Source organism: Mangifera indica, chromosome 4 (assembly GCF_011075055.1).
Source record: "Mangifera indica cultivar Alphonso chromosome 4, CATAS_Mindica_2.1, whole genome shotgun sequence".
NCBI classification, from domain to species: Eukaryota; Viridiplantae; Streptophyta; class Magnoliopsida; order Sapindales; family Anacardiaceae; genus Mangifera; species Mangifera indica.
Genome location: NC_058140.1, coordinates 18,953,957 through 18,980,478, shown reverse-complemented (window position 1 = coordinate 18,980,478; position 26,522 = coordinate 18,953,957). Strand labels below are relative to the sequence as shown.

The 26,522-nt window shown below is 33.4% G+C and overlaps 4 protein-coding genes across 10 annotated transcripts; 3 read left to right on the top strand and 1 right to left on the bottom strand.

Annotated features, from left to right (window-relative positions):
* The first annotated feature begins 1,119 nt into the window (after positions 1-1,119).
* LOC123213958 (cytochrome P450 85A-like) lies at positions 1,120-4,905 on the top strand. The gene is made up of 9 exons (XM_044633611.1): positions 1,120-1,423; positions 2,734-3,055; positions 3,318-3,467; positions 3,559-3,804; positions 3,893-3,979; positions 4,075-4,153; positions 4,238-4,347; positions 4,440-4,558; positions 4,668-4,905. The coding sequence occupies exons 1-9, from the start codon at positions 1,233-1,235 to the stop codon at positions 4,753-4,755; spliced, it is 1,392 nt and encodes a 463-aa protein (XP_044489546.1). The 5' UTR covers positions 1,120-1,232; the 3' UTR covers positions 4,756-4,905.
* A 449-nt stretch (positions 4,906-5,354) lies between these two features.
* LOC123213184 (UDP-arabinopyranose mutase 1-like) lies at positions 5,355-7,332 on the top strand. The gene is made up of 4 exons (XM_044632563.1): positions 5,355-5,798; positions 6,241-6,491; positions 6,589-6,757; positions 6,853-7,332. The coding sequence occupies exons 1-4, from the start codon at positions 5,472-5,474 to the stop codon at positions 7,180-7,182; spliced, it is 1,077 nt and encodes a 358-aa protein (XP_044488498.1). The 5' UTR covers positions 5,355-5,471; the 3' UTR covers positions 7,183-7,332.
* Positions 7,333-8,624: 1,292 nt separating this feature from the next.
* On the bottom strand, positions 8,625-18,182 carry LOC123214163. 6 transcript variants are annotated; one of them, XM_044633914.1, is made up of 15 exons: positions 17,905-18,178; positions 17,015-17,122; positions 16,778-16,912; positions 14,895-15,497; positions 14,511-14,643; positions 14,039-14,392; positions 13,361-13,858; positions 12,131-12,984; positions 11,926-12,011; positions 11,620-11,838; positions 10,927-11,055; positions 10,321-10,689; positions 9,700-9,815; positions 9,014-9,161; positions 8,625-8,838 (listed from the first exon to the last, which is right to left on the bottom strand). In XM_044633914.1, the coding sequence occupies exons 1-14, from the start codon at positions 18,025-18,027 to the stop codon at positions 9,046-9,048; spliced, it is 3,843 nt and encodes a 1,280-aa protein (XP_044489849.1). In that variant the 5' UTR covers positions 18,028-18,178; the 3' UTR covers positions 8,625-8,838; positions 9,014-9,045. The 6 variants fall into 6 exon arrangements, 5 of the variants coding, with proteins under 5 accessions (XP_044489849.1, XP_044489850.1, XP_044489848.1 ...); XR_006501816.1 differs by having other exon boundaries at positions 9,700-9,829; positions 17,905-18,182; XM_044633915.1 differs by lacking the exon at positions 8,625-8,838 and having other exon boundaries at positions 8,853-9,161; positions 9,700-9,829; positions 17,905-18,182.
* A 6,151-nt stretch (positions 18,183-24,333) lies between these two features.
* LOC123214162 (protein CRABS CLAW) lies at positions 24,334-26,513 on the top strand. 2 transcript variants are annotated; one of them, XM_044633911.1, is made up of 7 exons: positions 24,334-24,620; positions 24,973-25,101; positions 25,354-25,459; positions 25,564-25,612; positions 25,872-25,947; positions 26,093-26,149; positions 26,257-26,513. In XM_044633911.1, exons 1-7 carry the CDS (start codon positions 24,525-24,527, stop codon positions 26,281-26,283), a joined length of 540 nt encoding a protein of 179 aa, XP_044489846.1. In that variant the 5' UTR covers positions 24,334-24,524; the 3' UTR covers positions 26,284-26,513. The 2 variants fall into 2 exon arrangements, with proteins under 2 accessions (XP_044489846.1, XP_044489847.1); XM_044633912.1 differs by having other exon boundaries at positions 24,337-24,620; positions 26,273-26,513.
* The last annotated feature ends 9 nt before the right edge of the window (positions 26,514-26,522 follow it).

Genomic DNA, 26,522 nt, shown 5'->3' with positions numbered 1-26,522 from the left:
TCTGCAAGCAATTACAAATCAACAAAGTCAATGGCTTCGTCACTTTCGCCAGGAAATTAAAATCGTATTTAAAAGTGAGAGTTTTCTTCTAGACAAATGCAATATGATATCAGAACGAGGACTGGCAGTCCAGTGCTAGAAGAGAACACCCTACCTCTTATCCGTATAACTTTTCCCTACTTTCTCTCTTTCAAGTTACTTTCTCTAAACAATAATGGAAGGGAAGAAGACCATAAATAATTAAGAGAAAAGTAAAAGCAGTAAAAGAGAAGAATACAGATGAAAAAGAAGAAGAATCAACCTGAGTTGACTAGACAAATTTTGATGTAATCATACCGACGAGTTCACAAAACTGAAACCCATCAAATCTTTAATTCAAATTTAACTCGTTTGAACTGAACATTGATTCAAATCCAACCAATTTGAACTTACCCAATTTGAACTTACCCATAATCTCATTTATGAAATATAATGCTTTTCTCTCAAATAATTTGTTTTAACCATTTTTCTTTTGATTACAGTGCCAAATCATTTCTTTATATGCATATAGAAGAACTAATTTTGTTTTAATTATAATATTATCATTTTTTTTTATAAAGGCAGTGACCCCTTAAAACCAAAATTTTAAGATAAAAGTTTAAATTTTTTTATTTCTTGGGCTCAACAAAGAACTCATGAACAATGATAAAAGAGAATTTGTTTAGATTTCAATCAAACATCATTTTAGTTAATAAAATTTAAAAGAATAAGATATACTTAAAAAATAAAAAAATTTCTAAACCCATAAGATAAATATTGGAGAAATTATAAATAATAATAATAATAATAATAATAATACAAGTTTAGCTGTCTGTTTATGCAACAGAACATAAGTTTGACAGATTGGCTCTTGGTTTTCCTAAGAAAAGTAGGATAAAACATGGAAAGTAGTTATAATTTTAATTATTATTAATGTAGTAACAGCTGAAAATAAAGAAGAAAAGATCATTTGTTTGGTACATTGAATGCTAGATTACATGACAGATACACATTTTTAGTAACTGTTGATGTTTTCGAAGAGGAAGTTAGGCCATTTATTACATTACTTGGTTGATGCATGGACAGCATTTTCAAGTTTGTCTCTCTGTGTATTGAGTCTGATATTAACACACAGACCTCCGACAGAAGTTAGCCATATATCACCATTTGCAGCAGCAGTTTCCTGAGTCTCCGAGGCCTTGTAGGTAGCTTCAATGGCGGTCTTGGCGGTATTATTATGTGGGTTGGTTTTGAGCGTCTGTTTGTGCTTTGCTCTCTTGAAATGGAATGAGATAATATACGCAAGCAAAGGATTGCCACAAGGGACAATGGGGTGGCCACTTATTGGTGAGACCACAAAATTTCTCAAACAGGGACCGAGTTTCATGAAAAACCAGAGGGCAAGGTAAACCATTTCTGTTTTGTTTGAGAGTTAAAAGGGATTAAAGCGTCAAGTTTTATTTCCTTTTCAACTATCGTTTTTTCCCTTTTTTTGTTGAGTGTTTGTGTTTGTAGTTGGCTTGTTAGTTCTTTCTCTGTGTCTCAAAAAAGGTGATTGGCCTGGAAAGTGACTTCTTTTTTACTATAGCGAATGATTTGTCGTTCTTTCACTCTAAAGGTGGCCTGGCTAAAAGCTAGCTGATGAAGTAGTTTGCATATCAGAAGCTTCATCTTTTTCTTGAAACAAAATAGCTACAAGCTTGAAATGATTAGCAGTTTGTTATCTGCATGGATGCCACCATTAAAGTTGACTCAATAACAGCCAAAAGAGAACCCTTACATGCAATACATACTATTGGATGGATTTGAATCATCATCTTATATTGCAGATTGTCATCATATATTTGATGAAAAGTTGACAAAATTTTCTTTGTAGCAGTAGTCAAAGATGTCCATCCCAGTTGTTGCAATAGTATTCTACATTTCTAGGCCTTATTTTAACCCCAAAAATCCAACCAGGTTGAAAGTGAAAATGGTCGTTGAAAATTTCACTCAATTATGCAATTAGATTTGTTCTGATGCCCACCAGAAATCATTCACTCTTCTACTGTTCTGGTGGGTCTTTGACTGTATTCAGATTGTTGGCACATATTTCAAGTATATTATTTTGGTTTTATTTTCTATGTTAAAATATACCCTAAATATATTATTTCTTAGGTTAGCAGAAAATATATGTTTTCCCTTTTTATTATTGTATATTGATTAGTATTTTTTTATATTGGACTTATAATTGGAATAAATTTATGTATTATTCACATAGTTTAATATACCAAAAATAATAATTTTTTCATATTTTAACATGACATCAGAGTCGAGCATTCTGTCGATATTTTAGTTAGACTCATTTATGTTTTTGCCTTTACGTGTGTGGAAAGTAAAAAGTGAAAATATGAGTTTATTTTCGCTTGTTCACCCTTATCACATATATAGAGAAGAGGAGTTTATGAGTTGCAAACTCAATTAAGAAAATTATTTGCTTACTTGAGTTTCAAGGGAATTAGAATATATTTCAAATATATTATTTTCTAGGTCAATGTATTTTTCTAAATATATATTTTCTTTTTGACATTATTGGGTATTACTTATATTAATCTGTATTTTCTTATATATGATATATAATAACTATAAATTCATGTTCTATTAAGATAGTAAAATATCAAAAAATACAATTTATTCATATGTTAACAAAGATTAATAGAGAAGGAAATTTGACAGGTATGGAAGCTTGTTCAAGACACATATATTGGGGTGTCCTACAGTTATTTCCATGGATCCAGAGATTAATAGATACATACTTATGAATGAAGGGAAAGGAATTGTTCCTGGCTATCCTAAGTCCATGAAAACTATAATAGGAGAACGCAACGTTGCAGCTGTGTATGGTTCTACTCACAAATACATTAGAGGCTCAATGCTGTCACTTATAAATCCTGCTGCCATCAAAACGCAGCTTCTGTCGAAAATGGATAAGTTGATGAGATCCTATCTCCACAACTGGCAAGGAAAAACCATTGATATCCAAGAAAAAACCAATGAGGTTTGCTATTAATTTTCACCTGTAGTTCATCAGTCTTAATCCATTGTCATTGTTTGTTCTTTTTTCTAGTTAAGTTGTTACAATCTAAAAGTAAGATCTGGCATTTTTATAAGGATCATTTGAGGTCCCCCCATTATTTGCAATTAAAGTTAGATTTATCTCCCATACTGTTCTTAAAAAGCTCTTGATTTTCTTCTTTTTCTCTTTTAACATTCAAGAATTTGAAAGATTGTTCAGATTTCTCTGGCTTTGTTTTGTTTAGATGGCACTATTGATAGCCTTCAAGCAGATAGTGGAGAAAGAATCAAGCCAGATATATGATACTTTCAAGAAAGAGTTTGATAAGCTAGTAGTAGGAACAATTTCATTTCCTATTAATCTTCCAGGAACAAAATACAATTATGGATTACAGGTATTTCATTGAAGATTTAATTCCCATGTCCTATTGAAAAAACTTTCTGCAGATAATTAATGATATTTATGGAACCTCTTGATTTTTACAGGGAAGGAAGAGAGCCATCAGAATGTTAGAACAGATTATGAAGGAGAGAAGAGCTTCATCAATAACTCATAATGACATGCTTGATCAACTTCTGAGAAATGAAGACTGCAACTACTCGCTCAGTGATGAGGAGATACTGGATCAAGTTATCACAATTTTATATTCAGGATATGAGACGGTTTCAAAAACTACAATGATGGCCATTAAGTATCTTCATGATCATCCTCGAGCTCTTCAAGAACTTAGAGTAAGTGGGATCGTTTTAATCGTTATCTCTTTCAAATTTTCATAAATCATTATGGAATTCATGACCATGTTTTGGCTGACTCATTTAGGATGAACATCTAGCAATCCGACAAAGGAAAAGGCCAGAGGACCCAATTGATTGGGATGACTACATGGCCATGAGTTTTACTCGCGCTGTGAGCAAATTGAATCTACCAAGCCAAACCAAACCCGTATTTTTCTTTCTATACATAATTAATAATAAGTTAAAACTTTTGCTTTCACAATGTAGGTCATATATGAAACCTCAAGATTGGCAACCATTGTTAATGGTGTTATGAGGAAGACAATTAATGACATTGAATTGAATGGTACATTTTGTCAGTATTTTGCCTTGGCATTTTCAGGTTCCTCCTTTCTGGGAATCTTGTTAACACCTGAATTATGTTTTGCAGGAGGATTCAAAATTCCTAAGGGATGGCGAATATATGTTTACACAAGGGAGATCAACTATGATCCAATCCTTTACCCAGAGCCTTATACATTTAATCCATGGAGATGGCTGGTAACTTTTACTCGAATTGTTCTACTTTGTCTTCTCAATATCTATTTTTAAGCTCGCAGTTCCATGAACATAGCTTACGATATGAAATGCAGAAACAGGAATCTCACAACTACAACTTCATATTTGGAGGAGGAACCAGGCTTTGCCCTGGCAAAGAATTGGGCATAGCCAAAATTTCTACATTCCTTCACTATTTTGTTACTAGATACAGGTAACTGGACATTATTTCAACAATTTATTCTTATTTGTTATATTATATAGTTGCAGGAAAAAAGCAAAAATGCATCGAGCTTGATGATTATGTTGATTTGCGTTCGCAGATGGGAGGAAGTTGGGGGAAATGAAATTCTGAAATTTCCCAGAGTGGAAGCACCAAATGGACTGTTCATTAGAGTATCAGAGTTATAAGCTTTTTCATAAAGCAACCATGGAGACTAGTGGAGCTTAGATTATTTAATAAATGTGCTACAGAATAGAACTTAGTACCGTCTCTGCATTTTTACTCCTATGGAATGAAGAACTGAAAAATAATAATAATTGACAGATAAACTTTGGCTATGTATGTTGTTGAATTTTGATAAAAAGTTGACAAAGTGAGGCCCAAACACAGGATTTTCAGAGCCCAAGAGTCAAAGGCATGGAATTTTGATATAGAAATTAAAAAAATAAAATAAAATTACATATATATAAAAATCTTACTAATTATCTATACACTTCAAAATTACTTAATTATTTGTTATCACATCATATTATATAAATAAATTTATAAAATCTTTTTATAAATATAATATTACTCTTAAAGGGAAGCAAATGGACATGTGACAAAGGCAAACATTGAACATGGAAGCTACTAAGATTGCCCTGTATTCAATGCAACATTAAATCCATATTTGACCAGACTTTAATAACCTCCGACTTTTACTTGGGGATGGTCAAACTAAAACTATCAAAGGACAAAAGTCACAAAACTTACCTTTTCAGGGCTGGGATGTTATTGAAAACCTGAGGATAATTTAGACATGTTTCCTTCTACTCTCGGAAGACAAAAGTCAATATAAATCTACACAGAGACGACTCTTTTCTACCTCTTCAACTCCTAACACTATACTAGATTCAGTTTGAACATGGCGTCTTCTTCAGCTATACCAGCGACTCCGCTTTTGAAAGATGAGTTGGATATCGTGATACCCACCATTCGAAATCTTGATTTTCTAGAGATGTGGAGGCCATTTTTTGAGCCATACCATTTGATCATTGTGCAGGATGGCGATCCGTCGAAGACAATCAAGGTCCCCCAGGGTTTTGACTATGAACTCTACAATAGAAATGATATCAACCGCATTCTGGGTCCTAAAGCTTCTTGCATTTCTTTTAAGGACTCTGCTTGCAGGTGCTTTGGCTACATGGTTTCTAAGAAAAAGTATATCTTCACCATTGATGATGATTGCTTCGTAAGTTCTCTCTTTCTTCTTGTTTTTACTTGCTCGCTCTTTATGATGATGTTGTTGCTTCGGTGATGTGAAAATGTTAGACGAATGTGCTACTGTATTTTGGTGTATCTGGATCTTGGTTAATAAGTTTGTGAATTTTCTGTTATTAATTTTTGTGGATTTAACCATTGGAGCAGTCTCTTTTTCTTGTTTAATTTTAATTTTACTTTGGTAGGTTTGCTTTCTATAAAATTTTGGATCTTGAATTAGAAATTTGAGTTTGTTTATGCTTCAGATACAGTGAACAATTATGTTTTTGTGATCCCATCATGTACTTTGGAATTGTTTGTGATCTGGTTCCTCATATGACTGAAGATTAAAAAGCCATGATAGGGACTCTTGAAATTTTTAATAAAAATTTAAAAGGTTTCTTATGTTCAATATCCTGTGATCTGATATGCAGGTAGCCAAAGATCCATCTGGCAAAGAGATCAATGCACTAGAGCAGCACATAAAGAACCTGTTATCACCATCCACTCCTAATTTCTTCAACACTCTTTATGATCCATACAGAGAAGGTGCAGACTTTGTCCGCGGATACCCTTTCAGTCTACGTGAGGGTGTCGCCACAGCTGTTTCTCACGGCCTCTGGCTCAACATCCCTGACTATGATGCTCCCACGCAGCTCGTCAAGCCTCATGAGAGAAACACCAGGTATATAGATCTCACATTCTTGTTTAAACATGACTAGAAATTAATGAACCTATTATAATTTCTGTTTCACTCATATATTGTTCCTCTTTATCTCCAGGTATGTGGATGCAGTTTTGACTATCCCTAAGGGAACTTTGTTTCCAATGTGTGGTATGAACTTGGCGTTCAACCGTGAATTGATTGGACCGGCTATGTACTTTGGACTCATGGGGGAGGGGCAGCCGGTTGGGCGTTATGATGATATGTGGGCTGGCTGGTGCATGAAGGTACTTCTTCTTTTCAGTTCACAGTTTTTAATCGGAAATGTGCCAGTCAAATTGATGATGAATCTCATATTCATGAATTTGATGAATATTTTCAGGTAATATGTGATCATATGGGATGGGGTGTGAAGACTGGTCTGCCATACATATGGCACAGCAAAGCCAGCAACCCATTTGTTAATCTGAAAAAGGAATACAACGGTATCTTCTGGCAAGAGGAACTCATTCCTTTCTTCCAATCTGCTGTTCTTCCGAAGGAATGCACTACTGTTCAGACATGCTATCTCGAACTGGCAAAGCAAGTGAAGGCAAAGCTCGATAAGGTGGACTCCTACTTCATTAAATTAGCTGATGCCATGGTCACTTGGATTGAGGCTTGGGATGAGCTCAACTCTTCTGGGAAGGAACCCAATGGCAAGGCTAAGTAGACACTTTTGAGTATGAAATATTTGCGTTTTCTATAGCCTTAGATCCAGTAGTTTCATTTATTGTCGTAAGCTCAATTATTTATTACTTCCATCATTATTATGGTTACCTTTACCATTATTTATTATATTAATGAATTTCATTTTGCTTGAGCGAAAGATACATATATTTAATTCTGGTTTATAAATATTTTTCGTGGTCACGCTTAATCTTGGCAACCGTCGGGGTAAATTACCTCAAGTTAGATCACTATCTTTTTATTTGTTTTTTTTTTAAACGATTAATGAACTTTATATTGAGATTATACAATAAAACCTGACCCCTGTTTTAGTCTAATTTAAACACAGTTATAAAATATTTCATTTAATACACTTTAATCCTTGTTTGAATTTTTTCAAGCCATATAGTTATATAAAGTCTAACTTGTTTTTGAGCCTGACTTATTCAGTTCAATAATTATAAATCTAATCGATGTGTTTTAAGATTTATCCATCCATTCAAACCAAAAGGGATTCACTAGTTTAAAAAAAAGGATTCCCAAATTTCCACCAATCAACTTTCAAAAACTCAAACACAATCAAATTTCTATTAAAAATTTTAATTAACGTTAGTGGTAAAATCGTCATTTAATAAAAAATTAAAGTTCTATCAGATTTTCCCCCCATATTTAAAAACATACATCCCCCCCAACACAAAGGTTGAAAAATGACAAAAAACCTCCTAGGGTTTGTTCCTCTTCCTCCGACGTCGATTTATCCTTCCCAGATAATCGATCATCCTCCCTTCCCCTCTTATCTCTCCTCCGGTCTCTCTCTATAGTCTCTTTGGCCATCTTCGATCAAAGACAAAAACGATCAATCTTCATCTAAAACGAAGATGCATCAACTTAGTCTCTTAGACAAAGACGATGGTCTTCTCTTGAGAGACAAGATGACGTGTCTTTATTTCAGACGAAGGCCGATCATCTTTGTCTCCAGTCGAAGAGGCTAAGCAGAGAGACCAGAGGAGAGGTAAAGGGGAAAGGAGGATGACCGATGGCCGAGGAAAGAGAAATCGACGCCAGAGGAAGAGGAACAAACCCTAAGGGTTTTTGTCACTTTTCAAACCTTAGGTTAGGAGGAAAATATAAGTTTTTAAATATGAAAGAAAAAAATATGATAAAACTTTAATTTTTTACTAAATGACAATTTTATCTCTAATGTTAATTAAAATTTTTAACGAAAATTTGATTGTAGGTGAATATTTGGGTTTTTGAAAATTGGTAGGTGAAAATTTGGGAGTTCACTATACCTTGGGTGAGAATAAGTCTTTTGGCCTAAAAACAAAATTAAACATTTTAAGATTTTGATGGTACATACTTTGATACTTTACCATCCAAACAAGCTTTGACTTGTGGTTGACATTTACCGCCTTGCCTTTCTCCTGCTTATTTACATATTCATAGTGGATTTGAAATTTGAATTTATAAAGTGAACTTTTTGTCTCGAGAGCAAAAGTGAAAGTTCATTTTCACCTATTGATATTTGATAAATTTGTCGGTGCTCACCGCTTGCCTCGACCAAAATACTGAGACCCACCAGCATGGGTATCGTTGATGTGACTCCTTTCGTCACCCACCACCATATATCGCGTATAGGGAAGGTTCACATCTAACTTTTCTACAAATGCAATGGGTTCGAAAATGCCTCAATCGAGGAATTTACAAGGTCATAAAAATTACATCATCATTGTAATTTAAATTATTCAGAAATAAATAACATCAATAACAAAGTAGAACAGCAATCCTCATTGAGAGATTCATATGAGTGAAATGTTTGGTTAGAATATATTTACCTGCTCATGGATAGCAAAACTTGTTTGTCTTATTAATTTGAACTATTTTTTGCAGAATGCATATACAGTAGCAATTGACCTCCATCACCAGCTACAGCCAAGACTTGTGAACTTGAATCATCTGTAGCAATGCATGAAACACCGCCACCTAATACCATTTGAAAATACTTATTTACACATTAGTGGAATAAATAATGATCAAATAAAGAATTCTACAATTATGACACACACTAACCAGAAAAAACATAGGTTTGTTTAATTTGAGCTGAAATAAAATCTCAGAAAAGGTGTTAAGACAGTAGGGTGCAACGCTAATCTTTATCAAAGATTTCAATAATTCTATAGGGATTTGCATATTAGAGAGAAGAGAGAGAGAGAGCTATCTCGGTATGATTGGGATATTTCTTGCGACAAATGAAACAGGATTCTTTCATATATCCACCAGAAAATCTGCGAATTTAAACAATCAGTTCAACATAATGGCTACAATCACTATAGGTAATAGCAAACTAGAATATCTAGTCAGGAGGACAATGCATCTCAGTTTACAGTTACAATGTAAAAAAGAAAAGAAAAGACATATATAGATGACAAATCAAGTCAATAACTTTCACTATTTGGATATAGGTCACTAGCTTCACAACTGTATAAAACAGCAAATCAATTAGGGCAGGATTGAAGCATACCTTTATAATGATGTAGAGTACCAAGTTTAGCTCCTGAAGACAGTTCCCATGCATACACAAGTCCATCGTCTGTACCAATGACCCCAAGACCAGAAAATGCACCAATGGCAGCAGCCCTGCACAATGAGTTCTGTAATTCAGATTTCCAGTATTTCAAATGTCTGGGTATAAGTCTCAATAACATGAGAGAACTTGTGAGCAATCAGCCAGGCTTAAAGTTATTACTTCAACTATTATTTCAGAATCACGCATAATGCATTTTCTCTTACTTTCATCTCTCCAGAAGCAGAACTGATAAAAGTAATTTTCCTGAAAAGTTATCCTTTCTTATTACATCAGCCGTTGATCTTGAACTGATCTAATTAATGGGTAAGGGTCAGTACTTCCAGAAACAGTTCAACAGTGGTGTAGGAATAAGACGAAGCAACTTCATACCCCATTGTATGTGAAATATGTCAAACAACACTTTATCAACTGCTACCAAAATGATGATAAAAAAATATTATCAACCATGATAATCAAACAGAATGGAAAATGTCATTTCTTAAAACATGTTTAGACTTTCCCATCACAGAAGTTAGGAAACCAGTTTGAAACTTAGAGAAATAAACTTCATCGCACCTTGGATCCAATGTACTTCCCAAGATTACTGTGTTTTTCACCAGTAGTGCTAGCCTCCACACTCTGACTGGATTTGTTTGGCAATCACTTGATATATGATTATGTTGAGCTTCAGAAACAGAGGCTGTTGAGACAAGAAGCCAAATGGCTATATCTTCCCTCTCCAATGGAAGAAAATGGTTGTTCTCATGGTGTTTGGAGAACCAAAATTTTGATGCATCCACAATTTCTTTGACTTTTTCCAGCAAATTAGTTCCTGATGAAATGGAGACATTTCTTGGCCAACAAAAGAAATTTATTGGAAAGAATTGATAAATTGAAGTGCTTGGAGCAGAGAACCTCGACAAAAAGACTAGTCTCGAAATATCCCTGAAAGAAATCAGCATTAATAACTTACTATGGGCAAAATGTTAATGTGCGAAGCACAAAATAATAATTGAGATCCACTAGATGTGAGCATAAAAAAATTAGCAAATAATAGAACATAACAGTATATAAAGGTTTCTAGGACAAATTCAAGAAATAAAGTGATTCTAATTATATTCAACAAGAGAATACATCATTCATAAAAGAACCAGCATGGATAGGAACTTGGAAGCAGCATACCATAAACCAAATTGCCCAAAACCGTTATGACCAACAACTAGAGAGGCAGAATTTGGGATTTTCTTCAGCTCTACTATGCAAGGATATATGTAATCATCAACTGATATAACAATTTCTTCAATCTGTGCACTGCAAATTGTGAAAACAGGTGAAATTGTTTTCCCCTTTTGGAATAGATGATAAAATAATAAAAAAGAGTAGACTTATGTGCATAACTTTGTACATAAACAATGACTTGTCATTATGTGATTAAATAGTTGAAAATTAAAAATAAAACAACATTCAATTACATAGTGACACATCATTATTTGTGTGTAAGGTTGTGTAAATAATTTTATTGAATAAAAAAAACAACTCCACTAAAACACCCCCAAGGAAAATGAAAACAACATATCAGCTTATGGAGAAAGGTACACCAATGTTGACTGATATGAACCAAGTGACTAAAATGATATGTCAGGCACCGTCAGTTTGAAACAAAATCCTATCAATAGTAGAAGGGGATAAAATGAAGCTCTATTCAAATTATACATATGATCCAAATCATAAAGGAGTACAAGCCCAAAGAACAACCAAATAGTTTTAAACTGCAAACGGCTGCAATATGAAACCTTATGTGTAAGTTAAGCATGCTTTAAATCCCATAAAAGAATCAAGACAACTGCTTCAAACATTGAAAAATGGTAAATTTACCTCCATGTTGAATTCATTTCCCATACATGCATTCTCCCACTCTCTCCAACAGCAATGACATAGTAAGGTTCACAAACCAACATACACTGCACGCTGTCATCTGTTTTGAGATTTGCAACAACAGAAACATAACCAGATTTAGCTTGCACAATCTTCACTGCATTCTTCTCACTGCACTCCAATGAACAAGCTGAGCACAAACAATCAATTCTGCCTTCCCTGAGAATATTTGCAGGAAATTAGCCCCCATAATCCTGCTCTTGTTTCATAACTATATTCTGTAATATACTCTCAAAAATAATCAACCTGCAATAAGGTGTCTTGATGCTGCCAAGCAAAACAAGACACTGTCCATCTGGAGTGAATTGCAAACAAGATGTTTCCAGTGCAATCTAGTCCAGAATAACATAAATGTCAGGAAATTCAACAAAGAGCAGATAAGCATACCAAGCCCAGAGAATCCATTGAAAAATGCTAAAAAGGGCTACAAAGAATTTATATAAGAACTTACATCTCTGCCGAAGATATCTTTTAAAAATGGCAACATTACTGATGTGTGGCCAATGAAAGAAGGGCATCCTACGCTCTGTTCTTGAATTGCTACCTTGTAGATGAACAGGGTTCTGTTCTTCTCATTCAGAAGGCCACATAAAACACATATGTAGATTTCATCCCCTTTTGTGGCTAACAACACTGAAGAAATAGGCATGGGGTGGAAATAGCATCCTGCAAAGTCAACAATGCCCTGTAGCTCATTATTGATCTCTACATTCTTTTGAAGCTTTATGTCTGAACTAACTTTAACATCCTTGGCATTACAGTTATATCCAGAGAAACTTATCTCCTGTTTCTGAGGTACTACAGAAGCATTAGACTCTGCATGCTTCATTGGCCCAAACAGTTCTTCATCAGAATAGCCTTCAGATTTCTTCATGTGTATGGCATATGGATCAGAAAAATTGCAAAACTCCTCTACTTTGCAGTCACCAAACACTGCTGAATTCTGAGATAACACAGATGAAACATGGCATTGTTCCTCAAGCCTAGTTTTAGCACCAAAATCTCCTTCATGTTGCTTGTCATCAGAAGATTTCATTTCACTAATCACAGAGACAGCCAAAGTTTCTGCGGCACAATGTGTTTTGGGGACACAAAAACTTTCAAAATTTCTGCATATGATACTTTCTGAGAGAGGACCACTGAAATTTTTTACGATAGGAACTTTCTTTGAGACCTTTCTGGAATATACTTTTTTTGGAGCTTGCACAACAGAGACTGTCTCATTTGCTGTATTTTTAGCAGAATTATCCTTCCCTGAGAGTTGCACAGAATTACTCATGCCTCTTTGGTGGGCATCACTTGCATCTACAGAGGCAAAAGCATCAGTATATTTTTACTAAAAAATCATAAAGACCAGGATTACGGGCTTAAAAGAAAAAAAAATTTATGAAGCTCCATATTTAAAATGGTTGTTTTGTTGATAGCGAAAAGGTTATATCAATTTTATTATTTATAACTTCCTGTTCTTGCTCAGAAAGAAAAAATATAAGTCCTTTGGCAAAAAAAAGATTTTTCTGAAGATAGGGTACTAAATAAATTTGAGTTGACTAATTTGGAGGGCAGTAGAAAAGCTGCTTTTAGCCTCCTCTGGAAAACTGAAGTTAGGTGCATCAGTTATCTCAATTTCTTACCATGTGGACACTAAAACAAACTATACAAAATGTTGGGTCAATAAAATTACCTTCAGTGCAATTGGATTCAATTTCGATGTCTTTCTCCACAAGATGGAACCCAATGCCTACTGAGTTTTGGTCAAAATTTACACAAACATCCTGATCCCTTTCAAAGAAAACTTTCTTGCCAGAAAATCTGCCGCCTAAAACAGACTCAGACACACCCTCTGGAAGGTTTTTATTCAAAACCATGTTTATTTCATCATCACACAAGATAATTTTGCTCTTGTTATTCTGAGCACAAACTGAGGATTCATTTGCATCAACAATATACTCTTTTTGATTGGTTAAAAGATTTTTTTCTTTATCAATGCCAGGTAGATCGGCTTCCAAAGTTTGGGAAGAGGATGCTATTTCGTTAGTTATATGGTCACCACATGCATCTTCAAAACTGTCAAGAACAACAGACATGGAATGTTCAGAACTTGGAACTGAACCAAGATTTATTTTGGGGATTTGCATATTTTCCTCCATTTCCACATTTGTCTTCTCATTTAGCATTGCAGCTGCAAATTAAAAAAAAACTAATGACCAAACTACAAGAATACATACACCAGTAACACCACAACTTTTATTTTATAAGCATATTCTTAAAATTTGAGAGAGAAATTTTGGCCTAGAAAATCAATCAAAGCTACTACCAGATTTTGGCAATAGCAAATACGAAGGTTTTAACGATCACTTACCTGGAAACGAAGCATCCACAAAGTGGCTAGTTTCATCATTCTTCTTGGGATTCACCATGCAAGACAAAGATTCAGAAGCTTTAATGGTTGCCTTTTTCTTACTTGATTTCTTGTTAAGTAGAGGAATTGCTTGTGGGAGTAGAACCGTCATCATAGCAGTGGCAATTTCCTGACCAATTGAATCAGAATCACTCTTTCCAGGATTTGCAGTTGAATTAAATGTGTCTATTTCTTCTTTTGGGTGTGAATCAGTTACTAATCCTTCAGGAATGGCATTGTTGGCTGTGGTAAAGTCTTCTTTCAGATTGTAGGTACTGTTATACTCTGTAGTGGGTGAGGATTGTGCACTATTGTCTGCATTGATGAATAAATCGATATAAAGTGGCAGATGATGATTCATTACTAAAAGGGAATGTAAGATTTTAGTCAATCAATTACCTAAGGAGTACAAGTAACATTGAATAAGGAATACCTTGCACAGAATCTAAAGTGTCAGGGGCAAAGAGATTGATAGTTTCTACACCAAAAGAATCATTTGGGACCAGTGCATCACCAGCTTTACCTTCTCCTGCTACTTGAAAGCTGAAATTCTTTGACCTATCAAGCTGTGAGAAGTTAAGAATGTTTTTCATACTATAGTCACAGAAATATAACAATAAATTCAAGATTTTGCACAAATTAGCCCACATATGGAAACGAAAAAACTTAGCTCTATCTGTTACAGTCTAAGTGCCTAAATACTGTGGGAAGGCAAATGGAAAGGATGTGTAAATCAAAAGGCATAATTATATCCTAAAAACCCTTAATATCCTAGATGTTAATTGAAAAAATATATATATAAAGGAGATGTGCTCACAGGTTTTCCCTCTTCAACCAAGTTGTTGGTCACTCTGCTGGATTTACCATCTACAGAACCCACAAGTTTGTTCCATTCTTGAACTGGAACATTTCCCTCAGAGAGATGAGCAGAAAAGTCAATGGATACAGAAGGAAAACCGTAATTAGCCGAAAGGCAACCATCTTCCCCCTCAGCTGCTTTGAAATTTAAGTGCTCTGATGCTGACAAGGCTTCTTGATTTTTACAAAAGTCATTTCCTTCTTTTGAAGTAGAACAAGGCATAGAACTTCCATGATTTTGATTCCTCTGATTTACTAGTACCGAGCTTGTAGCCTTGGAATCACATTCCAAGCCTTGAGATCGAGGTCTTTTTAGACCATTCCTACCAACTGGCTTTGTATTTTTTATTTCACGTCTACTTCTCTTCTTTGTAATCTTTGTTCTCTCAATGTCCGACTGTAAATCTAGATATATACCTGCATCTGTATGCTTATCATGCTCTCTAATGGGAGCCCCATTGCATAAACTGTGGGATAATAAGTTCCTTTCTGCTGTTCCATTGACATTTGCCACCAGTTCTCGAAGTAACCTCTGGACAAATGAATTTTTGAACCCAAAAAACTGCACATCAAATACAGAGACAAGGAATTCCATTTAGCACTATATCTTGGATACTTTTATTTACCAGTCTATATTTTTGGGAAGAGAAAGTAAAGGGGAAAAGAACAAAATGAAATGGGAAATGAATTCCATTGCAAGCAAACAGAAATAATCCACCTACATATTAGAGATTAACCCCAAGAAGCATCCATATTCAATAACCAGGCACAGCCAAGAAATAACTAAGGATGTCAAGAACACAAATAAAATCTTAATTATCACACAATTTAGTTTACAAGTACTTGAAACTGCAATAATAGAAGCTACTTGGCTGATTGCATAGTTCCAACAAGAAAATGCTACACAATAGTTTCTTCACAACACTTCAAAATTTCAATAGGAAACCTCAGTGGCAAAATTCAGCCTAGCCATCTTTGTCGCCTCTGTGTAAGTGTCACTGAGATGAGCACTGATGGCTGGAGCATCAAATAAATTATTCCTGAGAAAAGTAATCAAGGAAAATTCCTTTCTTTTTTTTTTCATCTCTTTACATGATACTTTTCTACCCCTTTCTTCACTAATTTAAGTATTTTATTTCTTTTGGTTGAGTTTAACCCCTTTCATGCCTGAGCCTAGGGAAGTTATTAACCCATACAGCAATTCAGTCTGCTTTTAACTTGGCATTTCTAGATAATGGCTTTTGTACCATTGAGAATGAGTTTTTAAACTACTTGCATTAAGATTACTTGACCTCAGGATTGAAAAGTAGGGAAGCAAGATCTTTACTGCAGGTAACCAATTTCTCTTAGATGAAGGATCCCTTCAACAGTATAGATAATGATTATCTCTAGGATAGCAGACTACTCATTTTAATCCTGCTTTCTACAACCAGCAGAATAAAGGTTGTCTGTAATAACTCATAATAGTCCCTAGATTTCCATGTTCTTCATTCTCAAATCAGATAAATCCCTCTAGAAACAAATTTCAACATTTCAGCACTAAAGAAATAACTATTACTTTGTAAGCAATAAATATCAGATTACTCTCAAGAAAAAATTGTTGACAGATACAAGTGCAGTGAGGCTGAAGATTTTTTTTTCTAAAACTAAAATAAAGGATAAAAATAGAAAAGTGATTAAAGGGAAATAAGAAAATTTCACCTGGACAAAACTCCATATCAGACCAATTTGATATTATATTATAAGTACATCCATTATAACAACATGAGAACAACATACGACAATCATCCCTATCAGATGCAAATGCAAATCTAACTGCTGATGAGATGCACTAAGATCTACCTCCACACCATCTATCTTGCATGAAAGTCTCTTTCCATGCCATGTCTTCATTCGAGGGCAATATTTCTTCTGAAACTTATCCCATGCAATATCTGGAGTTTGCCCAGAACATGAAGGCCCATCAGCAGCAGTGATCTGCATGTAAGTGTTGGAATCTATACTTCACTAATCTACGGAAATTATTGCAGCTAAAATTCAGTTACATCAAAATTTGAGAGTATAAGGTCTTCTACACACCATAAATAAAGGCCCTTTCGGTCCTTCATGAATTTCCATCTTGCAGGTATTGCCATTATGAGCTCGAACAGCATGGTATCCCACTGGGTAAGGGTAGCGATCTTTCCCCTATAAAATAACAAGATTCAACCAGCATCCAAATGATATTAAAAGCTACTGTAAATAGCATACAGCATAAAACCATCATATCTGATTCCCTTTTCTCCAAGAGTAATGGTTCAAAATCGTCAGGAAAAATCCTAATTACTAACTTAATGATAAGGTTGACTTAATATATATCTTCTCTTTGATATAACTTAGATTTTTTGAATGTTCAGGTCCCAAGATCTTGTTCATTTGGACATTTGATGTAGGGAATGAGGCCCAGCAATAGAGTGACATTGAAAGACCATAGATTGAATTAAAAAAACCCTATGAATAAAATCACAACTATGTAAGAGCAGGTTTGCTGTTTCATAAAACTATTCTTTAAATAATTATTTTAATCTGAAACGTTCAATTTCTTTTCTGTTCAATTCTCTAAATGCATATGAATTTCCAGTTTCTTTGTTAATTTCAAACTCAAAATTCATCCTCCTAGGCAATCACTGTATATTTCAAGTTTTAGAGCTTCAATGTAAAATCCAAACACTATCCAAACGGTTTTCTTCCTCAAAGAACTTTTTATTCTTTTAACTGTAATTTATACGTTTATCCAACATACTATGCATCTCAACCACCAGTTACAAGCAATTATAAATATTAAATATAAATATTTCCTCTTATCTATTCAAATCATCAGTGACGACAACCTAAAAGAAAATATCAGACACATCATTTGTGAAACAAAAGGCGAAATTTAAATTTAAAGTTAAGAATTGACAAAGTAAGTAGAGAATCGGAAATCGAACCCTAGAGGAGCTCCAGTACTTCTTCTCCCAGGGACCTTCGTATAGAGATCCAATGGAAATGATTTCGAGACCCTCGGATTTCACTTCTTCATCTTCTACTAGTATTTCTTTAGGTTTCGCCATTTTGGTGATAGATAGGAGTCTAGGCAGTGAGAACTTGAAGAGAGAGGATTTAATGGTGAATTGAAAATGGTTTTGTTACTGAGGAGGGGTTTTAAATGGCGGGAATTTTAATCATAATATATATATATATAAATTCCCTCCACAAAATGCTGATTATTATTTATTATTTAAAAGGGAGGTGAAGTTGAAGTCACAGGTCAATTACCTGGATAGGTGACCCCCGTATGACATTCGGTGATGCGTGAGAGTGGAAAGCGGACGGAAACGTTGGGTGTCAAAATAAATAAAAGTTTGGCTAAATAACTATATCCCACCCAAGGTTTGTTACACAAACTATTTTCACCTTTTAAATTTGAGAAGTTATTTTCCCACCAATTTATTAAAACCCATAGTACAATTTAATAAGTAAAGAGTATTTATATCATTTTCTTAAATTATTACGGTATGGGTGAATTAATTATATTTTTTTAATGTTTATAATATTATAACAACACTTTTATCAGAATGAATTATAAATATTATTTTAGAGATGTTCATGTTATTTTTTAAATTTATAAAGGTAAACAAAAATTATCTTTATCTTGTGCTCAAATTTCGAGTCCAAAGAGTATACAATTTTCTTTTATCATACTGAGTTTTACTCAATGTTTCTCAATTTCTCTTGAGTTGGTTGGCAACCGCTTGAACCCTTCAAAAATAATTGGAGATCATCTCTAATTCTTTCATATGGAAAGATTTAAAACTCTCTTCCTGGAAGGTGTTTGGTTTAAGAAATATTTTATTATCAAAATTAAAGGATTACTTTAAAAATATATTATCTTGAAGATTACTGGATATAAATTATTACTATATTTGATAAAATTAAATAAGTATAAATAATTATTGTATTTGATTAAAATAATAAAATAATACTAGTATATACTTTTATTTTAATACCTTTGAGTATATTATTTTAAAATATTTTTATGTTATTTGTTATATTAATTGAAAATAAGATTAATTTTGCTTCAAAAAATTAATAAATAAGGATATAGTTATAATAAAATCAAGATTATTTTGATAATTTTTTAATACCTAAGATGGAGGTGTTAATTAAATTATCCATATATTATCCGTTACATCAATATTAATAATAAAATATTATTAGAATATTTTATTACTTATAAATCAAATAAAGTAATATAAATAATAAAGATAAATTATCACAATAGTGTTTAATTCCTTCTAACCAAATACCTCCTTATAGTTTGAAGATGGACGTTCGTCACTTTCTTTTCTCTTTAGTAAGATATGTAGTGCAATTCCCATATTTTTTAACAATTGTCACATTTAAGATCCTTTCAAACCTATTATCATCTAGGGCTTGATAGATTGTAAAAAGGGTTTTCTTGTCTCTTTTTATTGAATTCTTTAGAGTATCCCCTTATACTTGGGATGATATGTAGCCTCATCTTCAAGATCCTTGTAGTCTTTCTCCACAATCTCCCACGCATCGACATTGGCAATGTCTGCATCTTGATGCTCCACTTACATAGTTGTTTTGGCTGAGCATTGGAACTTGGAAGGAACCATCCCATTTGTCATCTTCAAGATTTTTTGAAGGAGAAATTCAGAGGAGAAATGTTTTGGAAGAGAGAATTGTTATTGATCTCTGAACTTGGCTTGTTACCAACTCCTTCATTTAAATCATCTACCACCTTCCACAATTGAACTCTATATAACAACTCTCTGATAAATGAGATATTTTCACAAGATTAATTGAGATAAATTGTCTAACTATTGAGCTAAATAAATGGGCTAATTACCATTTGGCTAAAGTATTACTTATATAAGAAAAAGGTTCTTCTTAGACTTATAGGAGTAAAAAAGAGTAATTTAATATTTTTTCAAAAATAAATAAAATTCGAGTATGACTAATCCAATCTGAGTGTGGTCATTACAAAGTATGTGACATACCCAAAAGCAACTAAGATCCACTTTACAAAGCAAGATATATAGCCTCAACAAAGAATCCCTTTATTTGATACATATTCAACCTAAGATTTGAAAAAACCATATTGGTTGTATCAAGCACTTTAGACCTCGGAAGCCATGAACTTAAGGTACAATTTTACTTGCAGAGATTTTGGAAAGATTACACTTAGAAGATAAGTTCTTCTAGGCGATAATGCATTATCCGGATGCAACCAAGTCTTTAACTTACACTGTTATTTACATGTAATGTTAGTTATCTGAGTTCATTATAGAGATACAAAGAACTAAGAATTATATGGTTGATAGAAAAATAGTTAGAGTAAGATATTTATCAAGTATTCTTCTTGTGGTTGCACATATATACTAAATTGAATAATAAGTAAATCAATATATGTTAAGGTGGGATTCATTTTTTTATATATAACTTAATTAGATATTGACAATAGAATACATTATCAAGTAAAAATTACCAACTATATGAATATAATACAATATTAGAAGTTAGCAAAATTAGTAAAATATTAGCACTTTCAAAAAGAAACTCCGGGTTTGAGCTTAGCTAATGTATACAAATTAGATTAACATTGAATTTTAAGTTTTTTTCATTAATTAGCTATAATGGTAGGTGTGGGGTGCCAAAAAGAAAAAAGTTTTCTACTCATATCATCTTGTTGATATACTAATATAATCGGTCTATTCTTATTTTCTTTTAGAAATAATATTATATATATATATATATACAATTTTTGTATATAAATTAGTACATTGATTATGTGTCATTATATGATTGGATGTAATTTTATCTTTAATCAAATTTATTTAATCATATAATAACATATCATCTATATACTTATTTATATAATTAAAAATATTCACGTGTAATTTTATTATATATTTTAGTAGTTGTTAGTGTATATATAATCGCCAGTTGGAGCCTTTATTAAACATGGAAGCTCGGGGTTGGCAATTATCTTCTTAAAGAGCACAGATAACACATTCCCATGTAAACATAGGATGATGATGCTTAAACGTGAAAAGGAAAAAAAATTATGATATTGCATGAAAGTAGTGATTCATTACTTATGAGATCGTTAATATTCAAAATATATAATATTCTAAAAATCTGAGAGTAATATAACAACGAACAAGATGATTGATAGTTTTATGGGATGGACACCTTTGATCATAAGACTTTGATATTGAGATAGATTGAGGTAAGTCAATTGTGAAGATAAAGAGAAAGAGATGTCTAATCAGAGTTTCCCAATAAAGATATAAAGTCCAAATCCGTTAATGAAGTGAAAATTTTGAAGTGAAGGCATGGGAATCTTTTGGCAAGAAATGCCTGGCTAAAAAATGTTACAGAGGAAGGCAGTAAAAAAAGAAGACACAGGAGGAAGGGCAAAAGCAAACCACCTTGGGAAAGTCGAGTTATACGAGCAGAGAAAGGATAGGATAGCAAGTGAGGATATAGCTTTGTAAAAATGAAAGGAAATTGAGGAATAGTCCCATCCCATCAGTGTAAGACACAAAACAAAACCCGTCTCCCTCTCCTAAAATCACCATAGTGCCAATAGTGACATTGACGTGTGATTTTAGCTTCCGTCTCTTTCAAATTTCCTTGTTTAATATTGAACCCACAAAAGAGGGAATACACGGGCAGGTGCTCTTTTCTTCACTATCTTTTCATTCATTTAACTTGGACCCACGTTTTCTTTAATTCATCTGTGTCAATTCCTGCTCAACCATTAACTGCATTTACGATGTCTAAGATTATTTGGCTTAAGATGCCATGTTCTCTTGTTTTTCTGTGTCGTCTTCTACCTCTATCAGCAATGGATATATATCTTACCTCTCATCCTCGTCTCATGGATATCCTTTTGCCTGCTTTTTTTTTTCCTTAATTTTTCCCATCATTTATATACCACGCTGAATAATTAAACACACTAATCTTTGATAAAAGCTTTGGTGTGGGCAGTTGAGTGATAAAAATCCTTCGTTTCCAACGAGAAAATCAAAGAAAGTTGATATACATTTGCCAGAAGAACCATCTAGGAGCGCTGAGTGATAAATGATAATTCATTGATCAAAATTAAAGCCATCACAGCTTAAAACTAACGGTACGTTGTACTTTGCCTTCAACTCCAACCCACCATTGGCATAGATATTCTCAACTGCTCAGCATTTACTACTGTGTCAGCTTCCTCTAATGATGTTGTCGACATTTACGAGGACACATTTTTTGCAATCACTCTCTCGCCAATGAAAAAGTGTGATTGTTAGTTCTTTCTTCGAATCTCAAAGGAAAAATATGATCAGTATAAGTGTTCTTGGTAAGAAGAGTAACACAAGTAATGTGATGGTTTAGGGTTTTGAATCTTCTAATTGATGAAGCACTAAAAGTAGGAAAGAGTAGGAGATGAAAGTGGGACTAACAATTAACCCTTCAAAGAGGTAAACTGTTTTGACAGATAACTTGTACATAATAGTTCACCAAATGGGTAACTTAAATAATAAAAAAGGGTGATCAATAAGAAAATATGGTTTTAAAACCCACTAACGACATATTAAAATTTGCTAATGATAACCCTTAGTTAGAAGAATATATATAAATATCCTCAGCTTATAAGTTGGCAACATGTATTAAACTGTTTTGGATAATTTGACTTTCCTACCATAATTAATTAAGAAATGACAATAAAAATGGTTTCATAAAATATACTTAAAATCCTTGACAATCAGAACTGGACAATTCTATTTTTAGTTTTAGGTAGTAATTGTCGAATGTTTTGGACCATACATAACTAACACTTCTTTAAAGGAAATTATTTTCAAAAATCTTAAGACGACACTAACTCTGAGATTATATAAGAGGAAAGTATAAAGAGATAATATATATTGTGAGGGCCGAACGACTCTTTTCCACCCAAAGTTTATCCTAATCATCCTTTTCCACCTTTAAATTTGGAAATTTAGTCTATCCACCCTTCATCCAATTTTACATGTTAGTTTTAATTGGTTAAAAGATATTTTTGTTAATTCGGAGATATATTATACAATTAATATCAATTATACACCTGAAATTCAATCTCTTCATTTTGCTTCCCCTCTCTCCTCCTTTTTATCTCTCCCTTTTTTCTCTCTTATATACGATTAACCCATCACCTCACTAAAACCCCATTTTTCATGTCCAAAAAAAGTTCTTTTACTTCTTCTCTTTTCCTACTATCTCCCCCTCCCAATGGTTTCAGTGGTTACGATAATTAGGGTTTTGTTTGTTAGCATTTTTAATAGATTTTGTAATGAAATTTCATTAATTGATGAAGTTTTTATGGTAATTGACAAAGTGATTTATGTATTCTATTTATAAGTTTGTTTAGATTCCATGAAAATATTGGGATTTTGGGAGTGTGTTTGAATACTTTGAAAATGAAAGGCTAAAATTGAGATTTTGAGAGTGTGTTTAGATGAATTGAATGAGCTAATTCATTTAGTGTGAGGGCGGTAATTAGGACTAGACCTGAATCCAGCTGATTTGGTTCGATTTAACTTGACTTTGTTTCAATTAAACTCGAGTCAAACTCAAATCAAGAGGGTTGACTCATTTTTTAAACTAAAAAGAATTCAAGTTAAATAAAGTTTGGCTCAATCTAGCTTGCAAGTCGAGTGATGGTTTGATTTATTCGAGTTTGGCTTGCAACTCAATTAAAGTTATGTCAAATAATTATCAAAACGATATCGTTTGACTTATTATTAAGTAAAATAATACTATACTATTAAAAAGTTATGAATTTTAACCACAAATTTGAATATAAATTCAAACTTTAAATTTCAAACTTAAGGACTAAATCGAATTCAATTTACTTTTAACTTTAGCTATATGAACTCAAATCAAACTTAAATTATCTCATTTTTTATTTAAATCAAACTCTAATTAAATGGTGTTTAAACTCAATTTGGTTGATATCTATTCCAATTTTAAGGGTGGTGACAATTTGATGCGGGTGGTGGCAGTTTGGTTTGCGAGTATGGTAATGGTGGTCGTAGTTTGGTTTGCAAGTGCCAACAGTTTGATGGGGAGGTGGAGGTGGTGGTGGTAGTTTGGTGTGTGGGTAGTGGTTTGGTGGTGTGATTACATTCTGGCTGCTAGTGACTTCTTGCTATCGATGAAGAAAAAAAAAGTAATAAAAGTTTACCGAAATTAAATTATTTATCCAAACTAATTAAAAGGTGGAAAATCTCATTTGGATAAACCTAGTAGGAAACAGTAATTTTATTAATATATGTAAAAAGAGTGCATCGAAACGCCCGTGCAACTCAGCTCTGCAAAAAATGCAGTGCATGTACAATTTGACTAGTATAGTAACCCTAGAAATATCTTTTTCAACGCTAGCTTTAGCCATTTCACGCCACTATTTACTCACCTCTTCTTTTCTCTTCACCAGCTATCACAAACCCTAACTTTTTCTTCTTTCCTCTCAAAAACCCTACCATATATCTCTTCTTCGTCTTCTTCTTTCAAAATGAGCTTAGAGGAAAACATCTCCATGGACTTGCAAGTTCAACCCTCTGAGCATCTCTGCTACGTTCGCTGCAATTTCTGCAACACTGTTCTTGCGGTAATTTTACGTAGATCAATTATTCTTTTTCTTCAGTACTATTACTTTCTTACCCGTTTGATGCCCTCATAAAATTTTCTTCTACTTTTCTTCTTTTTATACGTGCTACTTGCATGTGAGGATATTAGTATTAAAAATTACCAAGAACATGAAAAAATATGGAGAAACAAAGGCTGAATATGTGCATCCAGAGGTGACTGAATGTTTTATAAGTCAAGTACGTTTAATTTAAAAGAATGAAACTCTAAAATTATAAACACCACATATATACATATGTATATATGCACTTATAAATATGGGATCGTCTCTTTTTCTGTGTTTGTTTTCATTAATTTGTTGTTTGTGATTGTAGGTTGGGATTCCATGCAAACGATTGCTTGACACAGTGACAGTGAAATGTGGCCATTGCAGTAACCTCTCCTTTCTCAGCACGAGACCTCCACAGCAAGCTCCCTGTCACCAAATGAGTCTCACTTTTCAGGTTTATATTTCTCGATCCATATATAAATACACTTCAAGAAAGAGGTCACCAGATTTGCAAAACTCAACTTATCTGTTTGATCTGCAAAAATAAAATGTAGAATATGACCAAAAGATGAAGAAAAAAAAAAACTAGTGCATCTGCTTGGAATTCTTTTAGCAAGAAATGGTGATAATTAGAATACTATACATCTTCTCAATCAAATATATATATTACTAATGCGAGGTGTTTTTATCCGTTTATTTATATTAGGAGAAGCAGAGCTTTTGCCAAGATTTAAAACTGGGAAATTCATCTTCATCCTCTTCATCAACTTCCAGTGAGCCACTGTCCCCAAAAGCACCATTTGTTGTAAAACGTAAGAAACAAAAACCTTGCTCCACTGTACATACATATTCACTTAGATAAATATAACTTCTGGCCTTCAACTCTACACAATTTTTTTCTTTTTCTTATTTGCAGCACCTGAGAAGAAACACAGGCTTCCATCAGCCTACAACAGGTTCATGAAGTAAGGGCAAGAGACATTTCACTATTACTGCTGTTTCGTCCATCAACTAATCTTTACACACGCGCGCGTGTCTCTGTGTGTGTGTGTGTGACCTTCGAAAATGCTAATTTTAGATATATCCATGTTTCTTTTATTAGAATTAACTTGTACCAGTTGCCTGTAGTCAGACCTTCCATTTCCGTCGCAGTTTTTATGATTTAATTACTATATAAATACTAATTTTCCATTGTTTATCTTATTACAAACAAAATTATGAAAGGGAGGAGATACAGCGTATTAAAGCGGCCAATCCTGAGATACCACATCGAGAAGCTTTTAGCACTGCAGCCAAAAATGTGAGTAATAATTTCAACTATATCAACTTAAAAACTTACCTAGCCCTGATCAAGGGCTAAAGCTTTTCTTGATAGTTTAATAATCCCCTAAAGTTAAACTCTTGTTGATCTTTTTCTGGTCTGAACTTTCTTTTGTTTGTTATAGTGGGCTAGGTACATTCCTAATTCGCTAACCGGGTCTACGTCTGGAAGCAATAACAATGTAAGAGATGAATCCCTTTAACTATTTTACAGATAATTTTAATCTGTTATATATATACAAGAACCTCTTTGTGTGAGCAGGCTCAAGTATTTTTGACGTTTTTTTAGGGTTTGGGTGTTGCAGGAATGAAGTAACATATGTTTAACCAACAATGCTGAGACACTACTGAAATTGAAAGGGAAACTAAACTTGAAAAACCAGTTTGTTGATATGATTATTCGCGTCTCAAACTTAATTTTCTTATTATCAAGCACTTTATTTCTTGTTATTTCGATAACTACTGCATGAGAACTAGTTTGGAAGTGAAGTGTTTAATGTTTGACATTATTAAATTCATGAGTATGCTAGTTCCTAAGTTCATTAATTCAGCTTG

Bases quoted from the DNA above. Each gene is read 5' to 3' on its own strand.
- LOC123213958 (XM_044633611.1), top strand. From the start codon at position 1,233: ATGGCGGTCTTGGCGGTATTATTATGTGGGTTGGTTTTGAGCGTCTGT. The intron at 3,468-3,558 runs GTATTTCATTGA...TGATTTTTACAG, and splicing joins AATACAATTATGGATTACAG to GGAAGGAAGAGAGCCATCAG. The intron at 3,805-3,892 runs GTAAGTGGGATC...TGACTCATTTAG, and splicing joins GAGCTCTTCAAGAACTTAGA to GATGAACATCTAGCAATCCG.
- LOC123213184 (XM_044632563.1), top strand. From the start codon at position 5,472: ATGGCGTCTTCTTCAGCTATACCAGCGACTCCGCTTTTGAAAGATGAG. The intron at 5,799-6,240 runs GTAAGTTCTCTC...TCTGATATGCAG, and splicing joins CCATTGATGATGATTGCTTC to GTAGCCAAAGATCCATCTGG. The intron at 6,492-6,588 runs GTATATAGATCT...CTTTATCTCCAG, and splicing joins CCTCATGAGAGAAACACCAG to GTATGTGGATGCAGTTTTGA.
- LOC123214163 (XM_044633914.1), bottom strand. From the start codon at position 18,027: ATGGCGAAACCTAAAGAAATACTAGTAGAAGATGAAGAAGTGAAATCC. The intron at 14,644-14,894 runs GTGAGCACATCT...AACTTCTCACAG, and splicing joins TGGTTGAAGAGGGAAAACCT to CTTGATAGGTCAAAGAATTT. The intron at 11,839-11,925 runs GTTGATTATTTT...AAATATTCTCAG, and splicing joins ATCAAGACACCTTATTGCAG to GGAAGGCAGAATTGATTGTT.
- LOC123214162 (XM_044633911.1), top strand. From the start codon at position 24,525: ATGAGCTTAGAGGAAAACATCTCCATGGACTTGCAAGTTCAACCCTCT. The intron at 25,102-25,353 runs GTTTATATTTCT...TATTTATATTAG, and splicing joins AAATGAGTCTCACTTTTCAG to GAGAAGCAGAGCTTTTGCCA. The intron at 25,948-26,092 runs GTGAGTAATAAT...TGTTTGTTATAG, and splicing joins TTAGCACTGCAGCCAAAAAT to TGGGCTAGGTACATTCCTAA.